We start from the raw sequence: 18,344 nt of genomic DNA, 5'->3' as shown, positions 1-18,344 counted from the left end.
TTTGTCTCCCGCACTCGCAGAAGCGGGCAGGTGCCTGCGGGAGGGTTGAAGCCCCCGCGGAGGCGGGGGGGGGGGGGCGGTGCAGGCTGCGGCAGGCGGCCCCGCACGGCCCGGCCGCCCCCCGCAGGGGCGCAGCTGCCCCCGGCCGCGGCCAGCTGCCCCCCCGGCCCTGCCCCAGCTGCCCCCCGCCTTGCCCCAGTTGCCCCCGGCCGCGGCCACCTGCTCCCCCGGCCCTGCCCCAGGCCAGAAATAGCGGCGGTGACACTGCCCCGCCGTGCCGGGCAGGCGGGCGGCGGGGGAGGGGACACTTCTTGCCACCCCCGCTGCCCTGGCTGTGTCACCGCTGGGAATGATGCTTCGTGTCCGGGATTCACAGATCCCACCTGCCCCCGGGAGCTCACCTCCACCCTCCTTCCTCATGGTCCTTGTGCAACAGCCACCACGGCCCCTCGCCCCCCGCCACAGGACTGGGACTCCCCTCCACCTGTCCCCCAGGCCTTGCCCTCTGCCAGCATTGGGATACGGCCCCAGCAAGCAACGGTGAGCCTCTGGTGCTGGGCAAGTCCCCACGGACAGAACTTGCTGCCCAGGTCTGGCTGCCTTCAACCACACCACGGAGGTAGGAGGCCCTTCAGATTTTTTCCCTTGCAGAGGAAAATCCCACAAGCCTCATTTTTCTGTGGTTGGCCCCAAATGACCTCCAAAGAGCAGAGCGTGGCATTTCAGAATCCCAGATGCTTTAGTGGAAATGTGTCGTATAAAGCATCATTTGAATTTTTTAGCTGGTGTGCCTTAAGCCACGTGGCATCAGGCTCATGCTGAATTATGACAAGAATCAGACACCCACGGTGCTGGGCTATGAAGCTATGCAGCACGCGGGAATAACCTGCATGTGGATGGATGCAAGAAACCTTGACAAGGCTCCAAAAGGGAACAATCACTCCTGTTTTGGAGGATTTCCTAGTCCACCTATAGAAGGTACTGCTCAGGGCTGGCTGTCACCGACTATTTATGGGAGGATGCATGGTTTAACCCCCAAAGATGACAGAGAGAAGCTCAGTTTAGTACCTCTGCTGACAAGCACTATTCAGGGATCAATGCCATTGCCCACAAGAGTTGTCCTCTGCCACACAAGATGTTTCAGGTATCTTCCGGGTCCCCAGTGTCATTGCTGTCAGCCTTGTGTGGATGACCTGGGCACTTCTGACCATCTGAAGCAGCATTAGACTCCTTCATGTGCAACTCATTTGAGCCCTAAGCCTGCAAGTTGTTTCCTAAATTCTGCCCACTAACATCCACCCTCTGCATGGGGTGAATCCGCAGTTTCCTATTGCAAATGTGAGAGGGCAACCACACTGACACTTGTGGCAAGAGCCATAAATTCACATTAAAAGGATTCAAGTAATAGCATTGCTGCGTAAAGACAGCCTTTGAAAAACTTGTTTCCAAATGCTTAGCAGCAGGATTAGAAGGTTGCTGGCTCTTAGCTGCAAGCTTTGCAGATGCTAGGGACTGGCAAAGCAAAATCTGTATCACATGAAAAAGTTGATCAGGTCTGACTCTCTCCTGCCGTGAGATTACTTTTCTCACTACAAAGCATTTCTCCTCACCAGTAAGTTCAAAGTACGTATGGGCATGAAGATAGTGTATTGTTCACCCGCTCACTGTTCTGCTGAGCAGCCGCCTCGCTTGTTCTCCGTCTCAGGTTATAAACAGTGTTGAGAAGCTGCAAAATTGCTCGCAGCTTAAACGACAAAATCATGATAACCTAGCCTATCTTACCCTACTGTGAGCTCTACTTTAATAATCCTGCTTAATCATTAAACCACAATAAGAGCAAGCCAAGGAGTTTAAGGCAAGAGCCAAGCCAAGGCTATCAGAGCATTGCTCAAAACTTGAACTGAGCAGTCGGCTCCAGACAGAGGAAGCCACATAAAGGGATAGCAAAGCTGTTGTGCAAAGGGTCAGAAAGATGCGGCAGAAAATTCCTATCTGTTGGGACTAGCTGAAGGAGCCAGAGCCAGCTGTGAGCTGCTCCTGCTTGTCAGGAGTCTGCAGCGGTGCCCTATTTAATCCTTTTCCCAGGAGACCATCTTGTTATCTAGCACACACACTCCATTCAAGCCTTGCTGTTGACATAGATGCTTTGACTAAACCCTTATGCCCAATGATTATTGAGTATAACAGTGGTTGCTGGTTATTTTCCAGAATGCTTTACCCTCCACTGAAGGGTACAAAGACAGCAAATGGACACACCTATTCTTTGCTGATCATGCTGCATATTGTATTATGGCAAACTGCTTGTTTTCTAGGGACATTTCAAACACAGCTGAGGTTAAATTAAAATAAAATACAGAAAAGCAGGAAAGGAGATAATATAAAACTATAAAACCTGAGAAGACACACTGCTTCCGTCACTCAGCTGGAGACACCGAGAACAGGGTTAGGCCAAGCCTTGCCCATGGATGCATCCAGGACCTGCACTGATTCCAGCAGGATTATTCACGTGTGCATGCATGCATGACAGACAGAACAGATTTGGTACTTATTGCTTTGACTTTTCCAGGATGCTAAATTTATTTGTGCATTTCAGGAAACAAACCAGTACAGTCAGATGTTCTGTACCTGGGTTCCCCTTCCCCCACCCCAAACAGAAATAATTGGAGGCTAAAAGGATCACCCATGCCAGAAGATGAGAGAGCCAAATCCTTTCCAAGGCAAAGGACTCACTGAAATCAACGGGGTTTCACCTGAGTAAGGACTAACTGAAGAACTTCACCACAGTCTGTGACAATTTGGCTGAAGAGACAATGAGTCAATTTTGTATTTTCAGCCCAAAATATTAGACTAGAAGGTGGAACTCTCTTGTCTCCGCTTCCTTGAAGGGAGGGGGCAATAGGATTGGTATCGCTGAGATCATTCCAGAATTTGGGTCACCATGCAGAAAACTGACTTGTATTTTGCGGTCCAAAATGGGGCATATTTTGTCTTCATTGTCTCGCTGCCACCTCTTGTAGGATTTGACTGCAGCATGGAAGCATCCTGATATAACTTTACAGTTCACCGTGGTGTTGTTACTGTAGTAACTTATTACTAGGACACCTTGTGCTATCTTTATTGCTGCAGTACCTGGTACAAATGTACCACCGTTTGTCCTCACACACCATTATTACTGCCTTATTCCCCAAACTAATTTACTGCAGCATCCTGTTGTGTCTTATTGCTGCATTATCAAAATGCTACTTTACTGCAGCGGCCTGTGTTACCTTATTGCTACATTTATCCTGGTATTATTATGTCAGCTTACTGCCACTTTTTATGGCTGCCCTGCTACCATTTTATTACAGTACTCTATGGGATCTTAGTGTTGAATTATACTGAGAGTACATTAATCCATTTGCTTTAGCCTAACTCTGTCTGCACAGGCTTGTTGAACCTTCCTAGTGCTTGTCCTGGTGCCATTTCACCACAATAGCCACAAATGTTCTGGATACTCTATTATCCAAATAACAGTGTACAGCCATATTTCACAGCCATAGCCCTGTAAGTATGGGAAGCTTTGTAGCTAGCTTGCACAGCATGGACATTGTAAAAGGTTTCCAGACTACCTTTCCTTGAAACAATGCGATTTAGAACATAAATAGAGGTGGAAAGCTGATTTCCTAACTCATCTTCAGCATGATGAGGTAGTTGGAAGACATGGGATGCTTATAAAGCAGTGCATTACCGCTTGCAACACTCCGTGGGATACTGTGAGTGTACAAGAGCAGCATCACTTGGAATAAGCAATGTCATTAAAAAGCAATAAATCGAGGATGCAGTTCACGTGGAAGTAGTTACATGTTAGTATCGTCATATGTGAAGTAAAAGACATGTGAAAAGCAGTTCATATGTGTTCCCAGGAGGAGGTCTTGTCTACTCTCATGTCTGTTTTAGAGAAATTTAGTCAGGAAATGAGGAGCAGAGGTTTCTTCTCTCCAGAGAATATGAAGCTCTGTCCGCTCAGCTAGCCATTACTGAGCAGATTAGCTTGCACGAGTGTGCATTTAAATGGCAAGCTGTTCAGCATCCAGGCCCCCTGATGTACGCCCATATGCATGCTCCCTGTGCCTGCAAAAATTCCCTCCGTGCACTCAACTGTTCAAACATAGCATATTCCCCACAGGCAAAACACTGCGGCAGCCAACACAGCCGTCCAGCAGGAACAGAGCAGGGAGACAGAGCAGGGTGCCTCGCTCACAGGGCAGCAGCACATCTCCAAGTTAAAGTCTGGCACTGCCGCTCCCTGCGCAGACCATCACCCAAATTCCACCTGTCCCGTGCACCTGCCAGCATCCTCCAGTCCTGCCATGTTGTGCCCCCACGCTGGAGGACAGTGGAGAGTACCTCCATGGAGCTACCCCACCCTTCACCCAGGAGAAGACCTGTCCAGTATCAGGAACTCACCGCAAAGCAGATACCCCTGGTAACACTTGGCCATCTCTGCTACTTGCTACACATCAGCTCCGTGCTTTATGCGCACATCCTGCTCAGGAATGCTCTGCAGACCAGTTCAGGGGTTCACAGGACAAACCTGCTATAGGAATAGGAAGTACCTTCGCCTAGAGGCTGGGCAGCACTGGCAGTAGATTAGCTTGGGGTGTGAGCAGCTTTTGGTTTACAGAGCTCCAGTGACACATGGTGATGGTGGGGTTGACACAGATAAAAACAACATGGCTCTGAGAAGAGCCAGCCTTTGCATTTTCCTAGGGACGACGTAAAGGGACACATGAATGTGGATGAATAGATAACCAGGCCTGTTACCTGAAGAGCCTCTGTTACCCGAGGGGACCCTTTGGCTGCGTGTGCAACAGAAAATGGGTCCTGCAAGGACAGCTAAGTGACAGTTTGGAGGAGACCAAATGTTCCTTTCAGAGGCAGGACACAGGACACCACATGAATGTACAGGCACATCCATGACAGTTCTTCAGTCTTGGAACTCACTTGTGTGTCACGTATGTGTAGGATAAATCTGAAGACCTCAGACAGCAGGCTGTTTACGGGAATAGGCATGTGTAAAGAACAAATATCATACTCAATATTCTACTGTAAATTCATGCAGGTGTAGACGGTCCTATAGACCTCAGGTAAAATCAATAATAGGAGTTTTCTGGGCGGGGGGGCGGGGAGCGGAAAGAGGTATCAAGATGAGAAATGTCATGGGTAAAGAGGGAAGGTCCTTTTTTCTGACAGAAACTATCCTGGCCTGATTTTGTGCACACATAGGCCTTAGATATTAGAATAATACTTGCCTCAGAAGTTAATATTGTCGATAGCCAGCTGTCTACTTAGCTAGATGGTTTTGCCTAGGTAGGAATGCAGACTTGTAGCCATATAGCAATTTCTACCACCTGCACAAAAAGCCAGTTTGCCTTGGCATGCGTGAAGAAGACCAAGAAATGTCTATTTTCACATACGCTTCAGATCTGAAGTGCTTGTAAAATACAGGAGGTTTTGTGGCACTGAGTCAACTGAGTCTTGAAATTTTCATATACAGTATGTGAATGCAGTCCATTTTCCTATCTGCAGCTAGTATACATGGGGGTTTTAATCAAATCAGTTCAGTTCTGTCCTCACCATAACCTCCATACTCCCAACAGTTTGCAACAAGCTAATGGGTCACCTCTTGCAGTTGTATTCACGGGCTGTAGGTCAGATGAGTTTTAGTGGAAGCTCATTTCCTCCAGTGGTACAATTTCACGCTTACAATGCTGCTTCTCAGCAGAGTCAGTTATCTGAGCTGGGCGCGCTGCTGTTTAGGAAAGGTTACCTGGCACCACCCAGCACCTTGCCCTTTCACATCCTGCTCCTGGTGGTCCCATCTCCATCAATTCCCTCCTCACCGCAGGCTGAATTTTGACACCTGCCCATACCAGAGTTGCCTTTCCCTGTATACATGTGAGCAGATTTTGGCCCTCTACAATTGCAGCTGGAGTCCGATTCTATCTACTTGAAGTAAAGCTTGAACGTCCATCATTGAGTAAATACGCAAACCCTTAAATAAATAGAAAATCAAATACAATATAAACCAACTCACTTTTAAATACCACGTGCGTGTGTGTCTGTGTGTGTGTTTCTGTGTGCATTACGCATCTAAAACATGACTTTTTGAGCATCAGGCAGAGTCTGATCACATTTGCACTATGCGCACATGCAGAGCGAGTCCGCCGACATCAGAGGATTTGCACCAGGATCAGAGTCTGACTCCACGGGGCAGATCCTCAGGTGATGAAAACCACTCAAGTCTCCTGACTTCAGCTGAGGATCTGGCCATCATCTCTGGGTAAGATACATGCTATTGGAACGACAGTGAATGATGAACTTAAATAGTGCCTTTTTTTTTCTTTTTCTTTTTGGCTTTAAAGGAGGAGAGACATAGAAAAGAAAAACAAGGTTAAAGTCCATGAATCTGCAGGAGAAATGCATGGGATTTTGTGAGAAGGAGAAGTAGCTTCCAGCAGATATTTTATTGGATCCAGATGGCCACAAGAAAGGGAGCAAGTGAGATTGCAGCGCCGTCTATTAGAGCCATGTTTGTGCCAGGGAGAGAAGAGATGAAGGAAGAACACCGATCTCTCTCAGCTCTTCTTTCTCCAAGTTGCGGTTGAGTCCGTTCCCTTAAATAACAAGCCAGCAAGCCTCCTGTGTATGGTGAAGTGCGTTCCTCCGAACCCCGCTCGGAAACAAAGCACCTGCAGAGCTCGGCGTCCTTACAAAGCTGTGCAGGCAGGGAAGTGTCGATGTAAACTGTGAGGAGAGGCGCTCACCTGCACGTGGCTTCCCGCTTGTGCTCACTCCGGCTCGCTCCCTCGCAGGGACCCGCTGTCCCCAAAATGCCCCGTCCCCGGCAGCGGTCCCAGTTGTCTCTCCCACGGGGCGGTGGACTGCAGCTGTCAGGAGGATTGCATCAGGCCTGTGAGGCGCTTGCTCGCCAGAGACTTTCCCTGGAGGGAGGGACAGACAGAGAGACAGAAGAGACCCGGAGGCATGAGTGATGCTGTGGGATGCTTTGGCTGCAAGTGAGGGGCAAGGGTCTTCCCCAGAGCGGGGAGCGCACCTGCCTCCCCCAGCCCTGCCGACTGGCGATGGGGGGCTTGCTCATCCCCAGCATCGCGGGTGCCTGTGGTTTTGCCCCAGGCAGGTGGTTTGGCCAGGAGGGGTTGTGGCTAGTGATGTCCAGGTGGCTGTCGCTCAAGGCTGTGCCCCAGGACACTGCCTCGTGAAGATGTTGCCTTTCTGCAGTTACATGGGAACCGGTGAAAGCAACGCTCTGTCTTATGCTTGCTGTGACTTGTTGTGCCCAGTGTCATCCTGCCGGTGCCAGGCCATGGCTTCCATGCAGAGAGCTACCCCAGGGCTGCAAAACCAAGGCCACAGTGAGAGCTGGGATGGCCCTCCCACAGCCTGTCAACCGGTGCCGCTGCACAGCGGCCATCAGAAACAGATCTCGACAAAAATGATTTCAGAAACAGCTTAGCCTGCCCCTGCCCTGCTGCCACCCTGCTTTGCCCACTCCTCCGTCTCTTGTCTCATTGTTCCATTCCTGCCCAGCCTCCCTGCCTTCCCTGTGTTCCCCTCCGAGCCACCGCTCAGGTGCATGGCCGTGGCAGCCTTGCTCATGTGCTGCTGGCATCCACGTGAGCTTCCCCACTGACTGGTGGGACCAAGGACCAGGGAGGAGGTCACCTGCATGTCTGAATCCCCTCGCTGGCTGAGGACATACAGCCCCTGCTTCCAGGACCAAGGGAGGACCTACAGCTGGTCTTCATTTGCAGGCAGTAGGAAAGGTATATCCCCATAGGGGATACTGATGGCGTTGCAATTACTGATGTAACAGTGAAAAATTGCTTCAGGAATTGCACCAGTTGCTGTGTTTCTTTGCTGAGTTTTCCTCTTGAAAAACGATGTTTTTCTTAAAAGAAGAAAAAGTCTTGTTTGAAATAAACATCCAGGGAATACCAGAGAGCCATGGAATACCTAGCAGCTCTTAAACAACCTCCTCTACGTTACTATATATAGCCAAGATTTCCTTTGCAATAGAAGGTTCTAATAATTGCTGTTTGAAAGAAAGAGCAAGACAGATTATACAGTGAAAAAAAGTATGTGCAAAATGTAGGAAAATTTGAAATGTAAAATTTAGCAGGTCATTTGAAATACGCCTTGTTTAACAGGTTAACACTAAGAAAAAAGAACCCCCACACCCCTCCACCCCCACCTCCCCTCCTTGATTTCTAATCTATTCCCATTTAGGGCTGTTCCAGGAGGATGTAACAGTTCTGTGCAGAAGCCTCATTTCGTTACTCAGATGTGTGCCTTTTACTTTTTGCTTGGCTTGGCTGCATAAACATGCATGGCCTAATCTGGCTGCTCCCTGTACATGACCAGCTGGCTGCTGGTAACACTGTCGTCACTCAGGCTGTCCTGCCCAGGACAGAACAGCTACAGTCACAGCTCTGTGGCTCCTCCGTCTCTGCAGCACAGCTTGCACCCAGGGCATGGCTCAGGAAGGACCAGCTCCCTCTCAAGCTCAGCAGACATACCAGCACCACTGACGTTTAAGGCATGTGTGCTTTCCTTCACTATAAATCAAATTATTGATAATTACTATTATTATTTTTAAATGCACTTCTGGGAAGCTCAGCCCAGGGCTACCCCAGGAGGTAGCCAAGACTTCTGCAGAACAACATGGCAGTACTTGGGGGGCTACAACTATGGCTGTCATTTTGCTGCCGTTAAGGAATACCTGAGAAAGAGTGCTAGGGAATTCTCAATTTCTGAATCCCATTTATAGGAAGAAGACAGTAAAGATGTGGATGTTAATTTCTGCAAGAATAACATGGCTGGTTTTTGAAAAAAAAAAAAAAATTAGTTTCCACCTATATTTGGACACTTCCTTAGAAAAACCCCAACAAATAAGCCTTGGGTTTGTATAATGACTATACAGTCAGACTCTAACTAATCTGCTGCAGGCAGTTCCTCTTGTTATCTTCTCAGAGGCAGGCAGCCTGGGGGTATGCCAGCTCCCTGTGCCAGGGTCCAGCGGCGTTGAGGAGCAGACACTGTTCCACATCCAGCCCCACGAATGTGTTCAAAGTGGGAAGGGGGAAATTCCAAGGCCGGGCTGGGCCAAGGGGAGGGGGCGCCTGACAGAAAGGCTGCCCTGGAGGAGGTGGTGAGTCAGAAATGGAGCTGATGGCCAAGGTTTGCACAGAGCAAAAGTTTGCTCATGGGTTTTCCAGTGGCAACTGCTTCCCGTCTGCGGGCAAAGGTGGTGAGCTCCATTGGCAGCTCCCCATCTGGCAGGAAAGCTGTTAGCCCAGGAACCCAGATCCAGCCGCTGGTTCTGCAGCTAACTGCCCGCCTGCGGGCTGGGATGAGTCCCCAGCGTGGGGCCCGGCTGTCCGGGAGGATAACTGTGTCAGGGAGGTGTGAGGTGCCAAACAGCCTCACGTGCAGGGACATGCGAACAGATGGGTGCGAGAATATCTGTTTTAAGACCGCAAGAAGTAGGCAGCGATGTTTTCTGCTTGGCTGTTGTGTCCAACATTGTGATAAGACAGATGGTGAAAGGATCCCTGGAATCACATAGAAGGATTAATGTGGTGAAATTTCTGGCTACAAGAAAGACCACTGGGCTGTAACTGTAACATTCATCTTTGGTACTGATGGGGTCCCCAACCAGGCATACTGGTGTAGGGGATTTTGTTTCAATCCAATGCAGAGATAAACGTCAGCCTCACAGCATGGGTCTGAGTCATATGAATATCCGTGGGCTGGAGGGTGGGTGGGATGCAAGTATTCAGTTTGGGATTCTCTCATCTTAGACATCCTCATTAAAATAAAAATGAAGAGGATCAGGAAAAATCTGCATTTCATCAGGTAAACTGGTATCTGTTTCCTGTTACTAAAATGAACAAGGGAGCAAAACATTGTGTCACAGGTGGAAATGCTGGATGGGATCCACTTTGCTGGGGTAAATCAATGTGACTTAGCTGCTTTCACAGAACTGCTGCCAGTTTACACTAGTTGAGGGGCTGGTCCATGGCATTTGTTTCAGGTTTAGCCCTCCAGGGCTTCTTAGGCTTGAAATCCAGCAGGAGACACAAAAGTTTTGTGCTAGCTGACTGACAAAAGCCAAAGCGTAGCACACACAATAGCTCCTTCAGGATGGTGCAGCAGCTCGCTCCCCAGCCAGCCGATGCTCTCCCCCAGGACCCCAACCAGTCCATCCAAACCCACGCGACCCTGCTCGCTGGGAGGGCATCCATGGCCAAACAGCCCAGGATGGCATCAGTGTGCCTTAACGTCATGGCTTTCCTGTGCCTGCAAAAGGGGATCCGGGTGACCAGGCAAAGGTGGCCTGGGTCCACCCCAGGACAGCAGAGGTGGGACGCACCCCTGTATTTTTTGCAGTCCTGCGACCTTTCCCTGAGGCTCGTGTGCCATGAGTGCCTCAGTCAGTCAGGTGAAAGGCTGCTCTGAGAAGCTGGAGGTGGCTAAATCAATTCGTAGTTGGGTGCAATGCATGCCAAAAAAGTTTAGGCTCAGGAGGTCATGTTGGGCCTCCTCTGACACTCAGCTGGGATTCCCTTGGGGAGATCTCCAATGAAGTGAGGAAGTTTTGGATTATTACAATGTGAAAGTCTGGCACAAGTACACCTAGTTTCTTTAAAAACGTTCAATCAAAATAAATGTTTTTTTCCTTCCACATCTTTGTTTAGCATGAAACCAGCGGCTGCCTGCACATTTCTACCTCTCCTTTCCCCATTAAAAGAAAATGTCAACAACTCCTGCCTTATTTCCAGGAGAAATTTCATCTAAGCTGTGCTGGCAAGGGACTTGGAAAGCATATGATTTCAGGCTCAGAACACTAGAGTGCTCCTTTTATGCCGTCGTGTGCATACGCTGAATAATAAGGCAAGATTAGAGTCCATGTAAGGAGTAAACTTTTTACATGGGGTCTAAGGCTTATAAAGAAATCCCCAGTCCTCCAGTTGCAAAATATTTGTCACTACTGATTAGAGTTACAACAATTAAAAACCCAGACTGTTGTCGCTCAAACAGCATAGCAAAAGCAGTAGGACACATGTTGTAGGGCAGATTTTGTGTATCTTGTTGGATGCAGGCAGGCTTTCTTTTCTCTCATTCCCTGCAAGCAGCTGGGCTGGAACACAGCTTTAACGCAAACATCACATGCAGTGTCACCACATCTTGGTAAAGGTAACATCCAGTTCTCTCTGTGCAGCTGAATGAATGATTTTTTTAATTTTTTTTTTACCCCTGAACACTGGCATGACAAGTGCCTCAGTTTTTACAGCCTGACTTGGGAGTACCCTAAGGAAAAAGTAAAAAAACCAAGCCTGACTTTGGAGTAACCTAAGGAAAATGTCAGAGGATTCTTAGCAAACTTTATGAAACTGCCCCCCAGAATCTGACTTCCAAGTATGCGGCCCATCCTATTGCTTGGCTCCAATGCCAGGCAGAGGACCAGACCTCGGCACTCGTGGACCATCAGGGCTCTCACTAAGGCCCAGCGAAGTGAAGATTAACCTGCAGGTCACAGGAGATGCTTAGCATCTTTGATGGCTGAGTCTTTGCTGAGCAGCTACTAAACTAAACTGTAAAATGCAATTAGCAATTATTTTAATGAAGCAGAATTCAGCAATTTAACATATGCAAGAACCCAAATAAGAGGAGGAAAAAAAAAAAAAAAAGTCTTGAATTTGACACAAAAAGGAGACAGCACTCCTTTCAAACTTCCTGTATGAGGCATCGGAGTTTCCATCTTGCTCTTTGCTTTTATCTACTAAACCCAGCACTTTGCACAGCTGGGAGAGAAGGCAAAGGCTGTGAACTATTTTTTTTTACTACTTTTAGAAAGAAAGTTTATTTTTGTCCAGTACCTGTGATTTCATACATGTTAACATGCTCTGCCCAGCACAGAGTACAGTTTCTGTATCTAGCATGCAGATACATCAACCACCACTAACATGCAGGAGCCAGCACTTCCATGCACACCGTCAGCAACGTACCTGGACACCCAGGCAGGATTTATCCCGTAGGGAGCTTTGTGGATGCACCAATGGAGGGAGAGGAAGCATGTGGGGAGCTTCTGATATGGCAGCATAGGCTCCCCTTTTTGCTGTGTCAATACAGACCAATGTGCTTTCATGCTGACTGTTCACATCCACACTCTCCACCCACCAGCTTAGGACTTTGCCTGCTATAGCTGACTCCACTTCTTGCTCTCTGCCCCTCTTTTGTGCTCAGGGTTGTCCTCTCCCCAGCCTGCTGCCCAATCTGCTCCAGCCAGAAGCATCACATTCCTGGAGAAGTCATCTCCAGGGGAGCGGCGTTAACCCATCCTTCTGCAAGACCCCCAGCAGAGGACTGGGGCTGGTTTGCATCTCCACTGGAGATGAACAAACCCTACCTCCATCAGCTTGAATCTGAGGTTTTTCACATGGTGACAGGCACTGCTCAGACCTCCTACCTTTTAGCTAACATACTACAAGAACATTGTGCCACCAAACTTCACTTCTAAGAAAGAGATTGCCATGGCCCTAGTGCTGCCAGCACTGTTTGGTTTTCAATGTTATATTACACTGCAGATCTTGTGTAGAGGGATGAAGCTGGGTTAATGATCATTGATAACATACAGCTGTGGGCTGGCTTCAGGGGCGGTGGGTTGGTCAATGTAGATAAGGTGCAGCTGTGGCTGGTTCTGGTAAGGGGCTGGGCAGCCAGTGAAGAGGGAGCAGCCGAGGAAGAGAGAGGAGGAAGAAGCGGAAAGAAGAGAGCGAGCGAGCATGCCCTGGATGAGGCAAGATGAGGAGAAGGCAGCAGAGGGACTGCCATGAAGAGTGTGTTGGTATGAGATGGTAAAAGACCTTGTTGCAGCTGGCTAGTTTGGAGAGTGCTGTGACAATTGGTGCCCTGTGTGAGGCCCTTTGGATTATGAGACTGAGTGTAACGAGCGGCAACAGCGGTGATGGCTGTGCTGGGGGATGTTTGAAGTTTTGAACAGTGATGGTGGTGCCCAACATAGCGGAGACAGGTGGGGATAGACTGTGATCCAGATCACGTTGAGATAGGTGGGAAGAACCTGGGGATCTGGATCAGACACCGGTAAAGGTGAGCTGTTGGGATCAAGGAGAAGGAAGCCTGACTGCCATGGAGTTAAGAGACTGAGGGTAACGGGTGACAGCAGCAAAGTACATGGCCAGATGTGGCAGCAGCCCACAGCTGTGGTGGGTCCAGAGCGGGTCTGGCCAGACAGCGGTGACGGCTGTGCCGGGGGAAGGTGTGGGAGCAGCGCAGTGCCGTGGGCAGCTCCCACCGTTGCTGCTGCTGCTCGGCCTGGTGGTATTCTTGCTGGTGTTTGTGTGCTTGTTGAAGGTGTCTCCACTTGTAGAAGAAATGGGTGACCACAAGGATGTTGAGAAGCTTGTTGGGACACAAAGTAATGTGTTAGTGCTGTATTCTTGATCTGCTGCTGTTGAAAGCTTGTTCAGGTTACTGTCTGGTGTGACCCAAGAGGTGAAAGGATGAGGTAGTATAAGTTCATCAGAACCCCCCTCTGAAGAAAACAAAATCCTAGATGTCAGGAAAGCAGATGAGAAGAAAGGTGATCAGCCCTCAGAAGCTGAAAAGCCCAAGATAAAATGGCAGAAGGGATATGTGTATGAGTTCAGGGACAAATTGTCTGGACTGTATGAGAAGTTTATTTGTGAAAAAGTTGTGATGATTGTTAAATACATAAGGCATGAAATGTTAAGAAGAAAAAAAGAGTTCAGGGACAAATAGTCCGGAATGTATGAAAAGTTTATTTGTAAAAAGTTTGTGATGATTCGTAAAAAAATGAGGTATGAATTATTAAAAATAAAAGAGGGGGAATTGTAGAGCAGGGGTCCCCAAACTTTTTAAGCAGGGGGCCAGTGCGCGGATGCAGTGGCAGGCAGCCATCTGCGGCTGCTTGGTTCCCCCCCAACCCCCGGGGGCGGGGGGGTTCTGTAAATACCGGGGGCCGGATTGAGGACCCTGGGGGGCTGTATCCAGCCCACGGGTAGAGGGATGAAGCTGGGTTAATGATCATTAATAACATACAGCTGTGGGCTGGCTTCAGGGGCGGTGGGTTGGTCAATGTAGATAAGGTGCAGCTGTGGCTGGTTCTGGTAAGGGGCTGGGCAGCCAGTGAAGAGGGAGCAGCCGAAGAAGTGGAGAGAGGAAGAAGCAAGAGTAGACAGAACATGTGCCCTGGATGAGGTGAGACTAGGAGGAGGCAGCAGAGGGACTGGCATGAAGAGTGTGTTGGTATGAGGTGGTAAATGACCTTGTTGCAGCTTGATGGTTTGGAGAGTGCTGTGACAATCCTGGGGAAATTTTATTTTTATGTCATTTAAAAATATTCTTTTTATTAGATTTTTTCATTAAAAGTTACATTGCAAACATAAGATAGTAACATAAATTAACAAAGTTAAATATGAAACAGTTAAGAACATAAACAATACAGTAAAATAACTTAGTTCAACATAAAATAAAACACAGACACATAAACTATGAACATATATAACATAAATTAGCACACAAAATATGGTGGGCGATACCACCAATTGCACACTGACACAGACTGAAAATAGGAGCTGCAAAGTGGCTGTAGAGGGTAAGCAGGGGAGTGGCTGCTTGTGATGTGCAGGATGCTCACCCATTGTCACCAGCGTGGTTTTACAAGCTGCCCCCAAACTCTCGCAGAGCGGGCCCTACTCCTCTTGTAAGGCTTGAATGACAAGTTTCCTGAGCTTCTTGCCATTCCTGCTGATAGCAGTGAAGCTGAGCAACCATGGGTTAGGTTCTTACATTTGATACTGCTTTTTTCCTTTTCCAGCTTATATCGCTACAGGAACAGTTCAGAGCTGCAGTCCAATTAAAACTGCGATCATCCATAGCCACTTTACTTTGTGTGGATTTTCTATGCTTCCTAGGAGAGGCACTGCACTTTGCTTCGAGAAATACCAGTGCACCACTGCATACGGCACAAACCAGGAACTGACACATGCCCCAGACTCACCCACTCCTAGAACAGCTTCATAATGGTTGGAGCTCTCCTCTACCATCCCACCAGCACCACAAGGAAGATCCTCTTCTGTTCTGGAGCACTCTGGGCTCCTTGTATCGAAGAATGTGTTCAAGCTAATTTTGGCATTAGCTGAAGCAGCCTACGGACTGCTTAAACTTACCACAGTGAAGGAGGGCACTTCACCACAGGCCTGCCAGGATCAATGCAGCCAGCATACGATGGTGTAGTAGAACGTTTTTCCAAGCCACCCCAGAAAATGCCCTTACTGCGTGTTGCTGGTCTGCCCCTCGTGCAGGGTGCAGTTCTATTATTCCCTTTGTGTGCAATGGACTCAGTTTGTTTAACTGTCTTCAGCAGGACTGGGAACCAGGTAAGTAAGTATCTCGCACAGTCAGAGGAAAACAGAAACACCAGCAAAATATGAAACCCCTTTGGAGTATCGGAATAAGCTTGGCTGAAATCACAGCAGGGACTAAGCCCCCCTCCCTGTCAAACCCCTTGCTAAGATCCCGGTTCAGTATCTGCAGCTAGCATCTAGACCTCTCTGTAGTGGGAAGGTGCCAACTTTCATCTTCCAGAGTTTGTGTGTGGCTGGAATAAAAGACAGTAAATGAACAGTATGCCCTGAACTCTGCATAATACCTTTCATCCAGAAGGATCCCAAAGCACTTCAGAAACCATACACGCAGGGATCACTCACTCACTGATGGAAGGTAGTGAGCTCAGGGGCGAAAGGCAGCTGCCGTTCTGCACTACCAGCACTACACAGCAGTATTTTTAGGAAGGGAAGTGAGGAATAACTTATCCACTAGAAGTGATGAATACTTACCCTTCAAAGGAGCCCCTGTATAGAGAACAGACTACACAGCACACATGTAATAACATGCAACCCACCGCGTATCAAACCAGGTAAGGTACTATGCCGATACCAGGAACAGATGCAATTCAAGCGTGCCACGACCACTCGATGGTGCACTGTGCAGGCCAGTAATCCCAGGGCTAGGTACTGACACTGACCAGTTACTCCACATAAGAGAACAATCAGATGACAGGTTGCAAATGCCAACTGGATCCCTTCATGCTCCAGGTACATTCTGATGCTTTCCATCACCTATGTAATGCAAGTACCTTTTCCCAGTAAAAGCCGGTATTTGTTAATGGCTGGAGTAGTGGAGCAAGCACGTTTTCTTTTAAAGTAAAATATCTTCCGAAGATAAAAATAACCCTTTTCCCAGAAGTCTTTACTTGCTGCCAAATCTAAGAAACTTTGGCATCCATTCATATATCTTTCCCTACTCTTATCCCCTATCCTTCTAGCTGTCTGTTCTGATACTCACTTCACCAGCACCTCGGTCCATCACTTTTTTATACTTCCCAGTTTTTCAACCACTATTGTCTCCCCATAATGGCTTAAACCTTTGTGTTTATTATATTGCAGGTTGTGAATACTTTCCATGCCCTCAAATGCCGTTACCTATTTATGCAAGCTGGTAGAGCTGGGAAAGTGAAAAAGTGGGAAAGCTGGTAAGTATATGATAGTTCTATGAGATTATCAAGGAACCAGTTAAAATGAGAGCCCTGATGATCTCCAGCAGCAATTCTTTCTCCAGCCTTATGCCTTCTTCACTGTGTTCATGGTTAGTGTTTGTAATACATCACAGTGACACAAAGCTGTGCAAAATATCACACGGTTCACCTGAGAAAGGTAAGATCCCATCAACACATTTCATGTGTGTGACACCATACTCATGAATTAAGAATAGGACCAGGACAGTTCACATGTGACTTGAACTCTGATCCAACAGCAGACAAACTGAGAAGACAAAAACCAGCATGAGGCAGTAGCAGTGGCCAAGGGATGAAGCTGAAGATGAGGAAGATGGGAAAGCAGCAGCAGGGAAGAACAAGGGTAACACCACAGAGCTGGAAAACTGCTGAGAGCATCTAGGAAGGGACAGCCAGGCAGGCAGGGTAGACACTGAAGCTTTCATGGCTGCATAACGCAAATGAACAGATACACATGGAACTGAAACTAAATATGGGACTGGATTTCTCTGGGTGATGGAGTGAGATGCTCTCAAAGTTCTAAGCCAAGGATCGTTTAATACAAAATAGCCAAAAGACACCAGAGAATGAAAGCTGAGGAAATACTACAATGAAAATGCCAGTTTGCACCACTGCAAGGAGGAGGAAGGCATTTTAGGCTCCAGACAGAAAGCATCCTGGCCACTGAGCATGACAACTATATCAAAATACACCATCTCCAGTCCTATTCTTGCTCCTGGAAAAGCCATCTTTGCATGAGAAACCAAGGTGGGAGACCGGCTCTGTAGTGATTAAGGATGCAATGTGGGACCCCATACAAGGCTTCTGGATGAGAACACAAAATCACCCCACTGCTGCTAACGCAAGGACTACAGCAACTCTTGCTTACCAGCACCTGCCTTCTGCCTACTGCAGCTGTCTCCTACAGTTAATGAAGCTGGGCCAGTCTGCCGATCAGTTATTCATCTATGCCTGGGAACTGAGACAATCTTCAGTCTTCAATGACTTGCAGTCCTGTACAAAATGTTCCATCCATAACATCCAGGACTCTAAAGAAATCTCATCTGACCACCACATCACCCACCAGTCCTTCTGTTTGAAAACAGCAGGTCCAGTGGGGCATCTCCCCTGGCTGGCTTATTCAACTTTCTCACACAGCTGGTGTCTTCCACACACTCCAGGAACCTCCTAGATCGTTTCCTCTCCGCTGTGTTGTATTTCCAGCAGACATCTGCTAGGTTGAAATCTCCTATGAGAAAAAGGGCTGCTGCCCCGAGCAGAGACCTATTATCATTCCTCCCTGTCACTTCGGCCCCCTCCATCTGCCTGGTGGTGAGCAGGCAGGGGAGCCTCCGCTTCTTGTGATGTGTCCATGGGGTGCATTTGTCTCAGTGAAGGCAGAGAATGGCTCCAGCGGTCTGTCTCCCTCTCACACTCCCCGACACTCCTTAACCTTTTTAATTCTTCTTTCAGCTCTGCCACCAGGCTGAGAGATCATCCACCTGGTTGCACCTCACACAGGTGTTACCTCTGCTGCCCTCCAGTAGCAGTCTCACTACATACTCGCATTTCCTTTAGGACTTAAGAGAAGGGCTCCTTTTCCCATTAGTATTACACTCTTTACAGACTGTAGTGATGAAAGACAAAGTACAGCCCATAGCTTATCACGTGTAGGCAGCCACAG

General features: G+C 48.2%; 1 protein-coding gene and 1 long non-coding RNA gene across 3 annotated transcripts in view; one reads left to right on the top strand and one right to left on the bottom strand.

Annotated features, from left to right (window-relative positions):
- Nucleotides 1-5,157: 5,157 nt before the first annotated feature.
- The window catches only part of RGS6 (regulator of G protein signaling 6), a gene marked incomplete at its 3' end in the record, with an annotated part of 299,068 nt that continues 285,881 nt past the window's right edge, over nt 5,158-18,344 (bottom strand). For both annotated transcript variants that reach the window (XM_080397635.1, XM_080397636.1), the window contains one exon: nt 5,158-6,983. In XM_080397635.1, the coding sequence (XP_080253761.1) occupies nt 6,933-6,983 (51 nt within the window). The remainder of the gene's footprint in view (nt 6,984-18,344) is intronic.
- On the top strand, nt 6,932-16,639 carry LOC308067937. Its single transcript, XR_013929789.1, has 3 exons — nt 6,932-14,304; nt 14,924-15,485; nt 16,554-16,639. It is a non-coding gene; the product is annotated as an uncharacterized lncRNA (long non-coding RNA).

Source organism: Falco punctatus, assembly GCF_963210335.1.
Source record: "Falco punctatus genome assembly, chromosome: 7".
In the NCBI taxonomy this organism is placed as follows: Eukaryota; Metazoa; Chordata; class Aves; order Falconiformes; family Falconidae; genus Falco; species Falco punctatus.
This window is presented reverse-complemented; position numbering and strand designations above follow the sequence as displayed.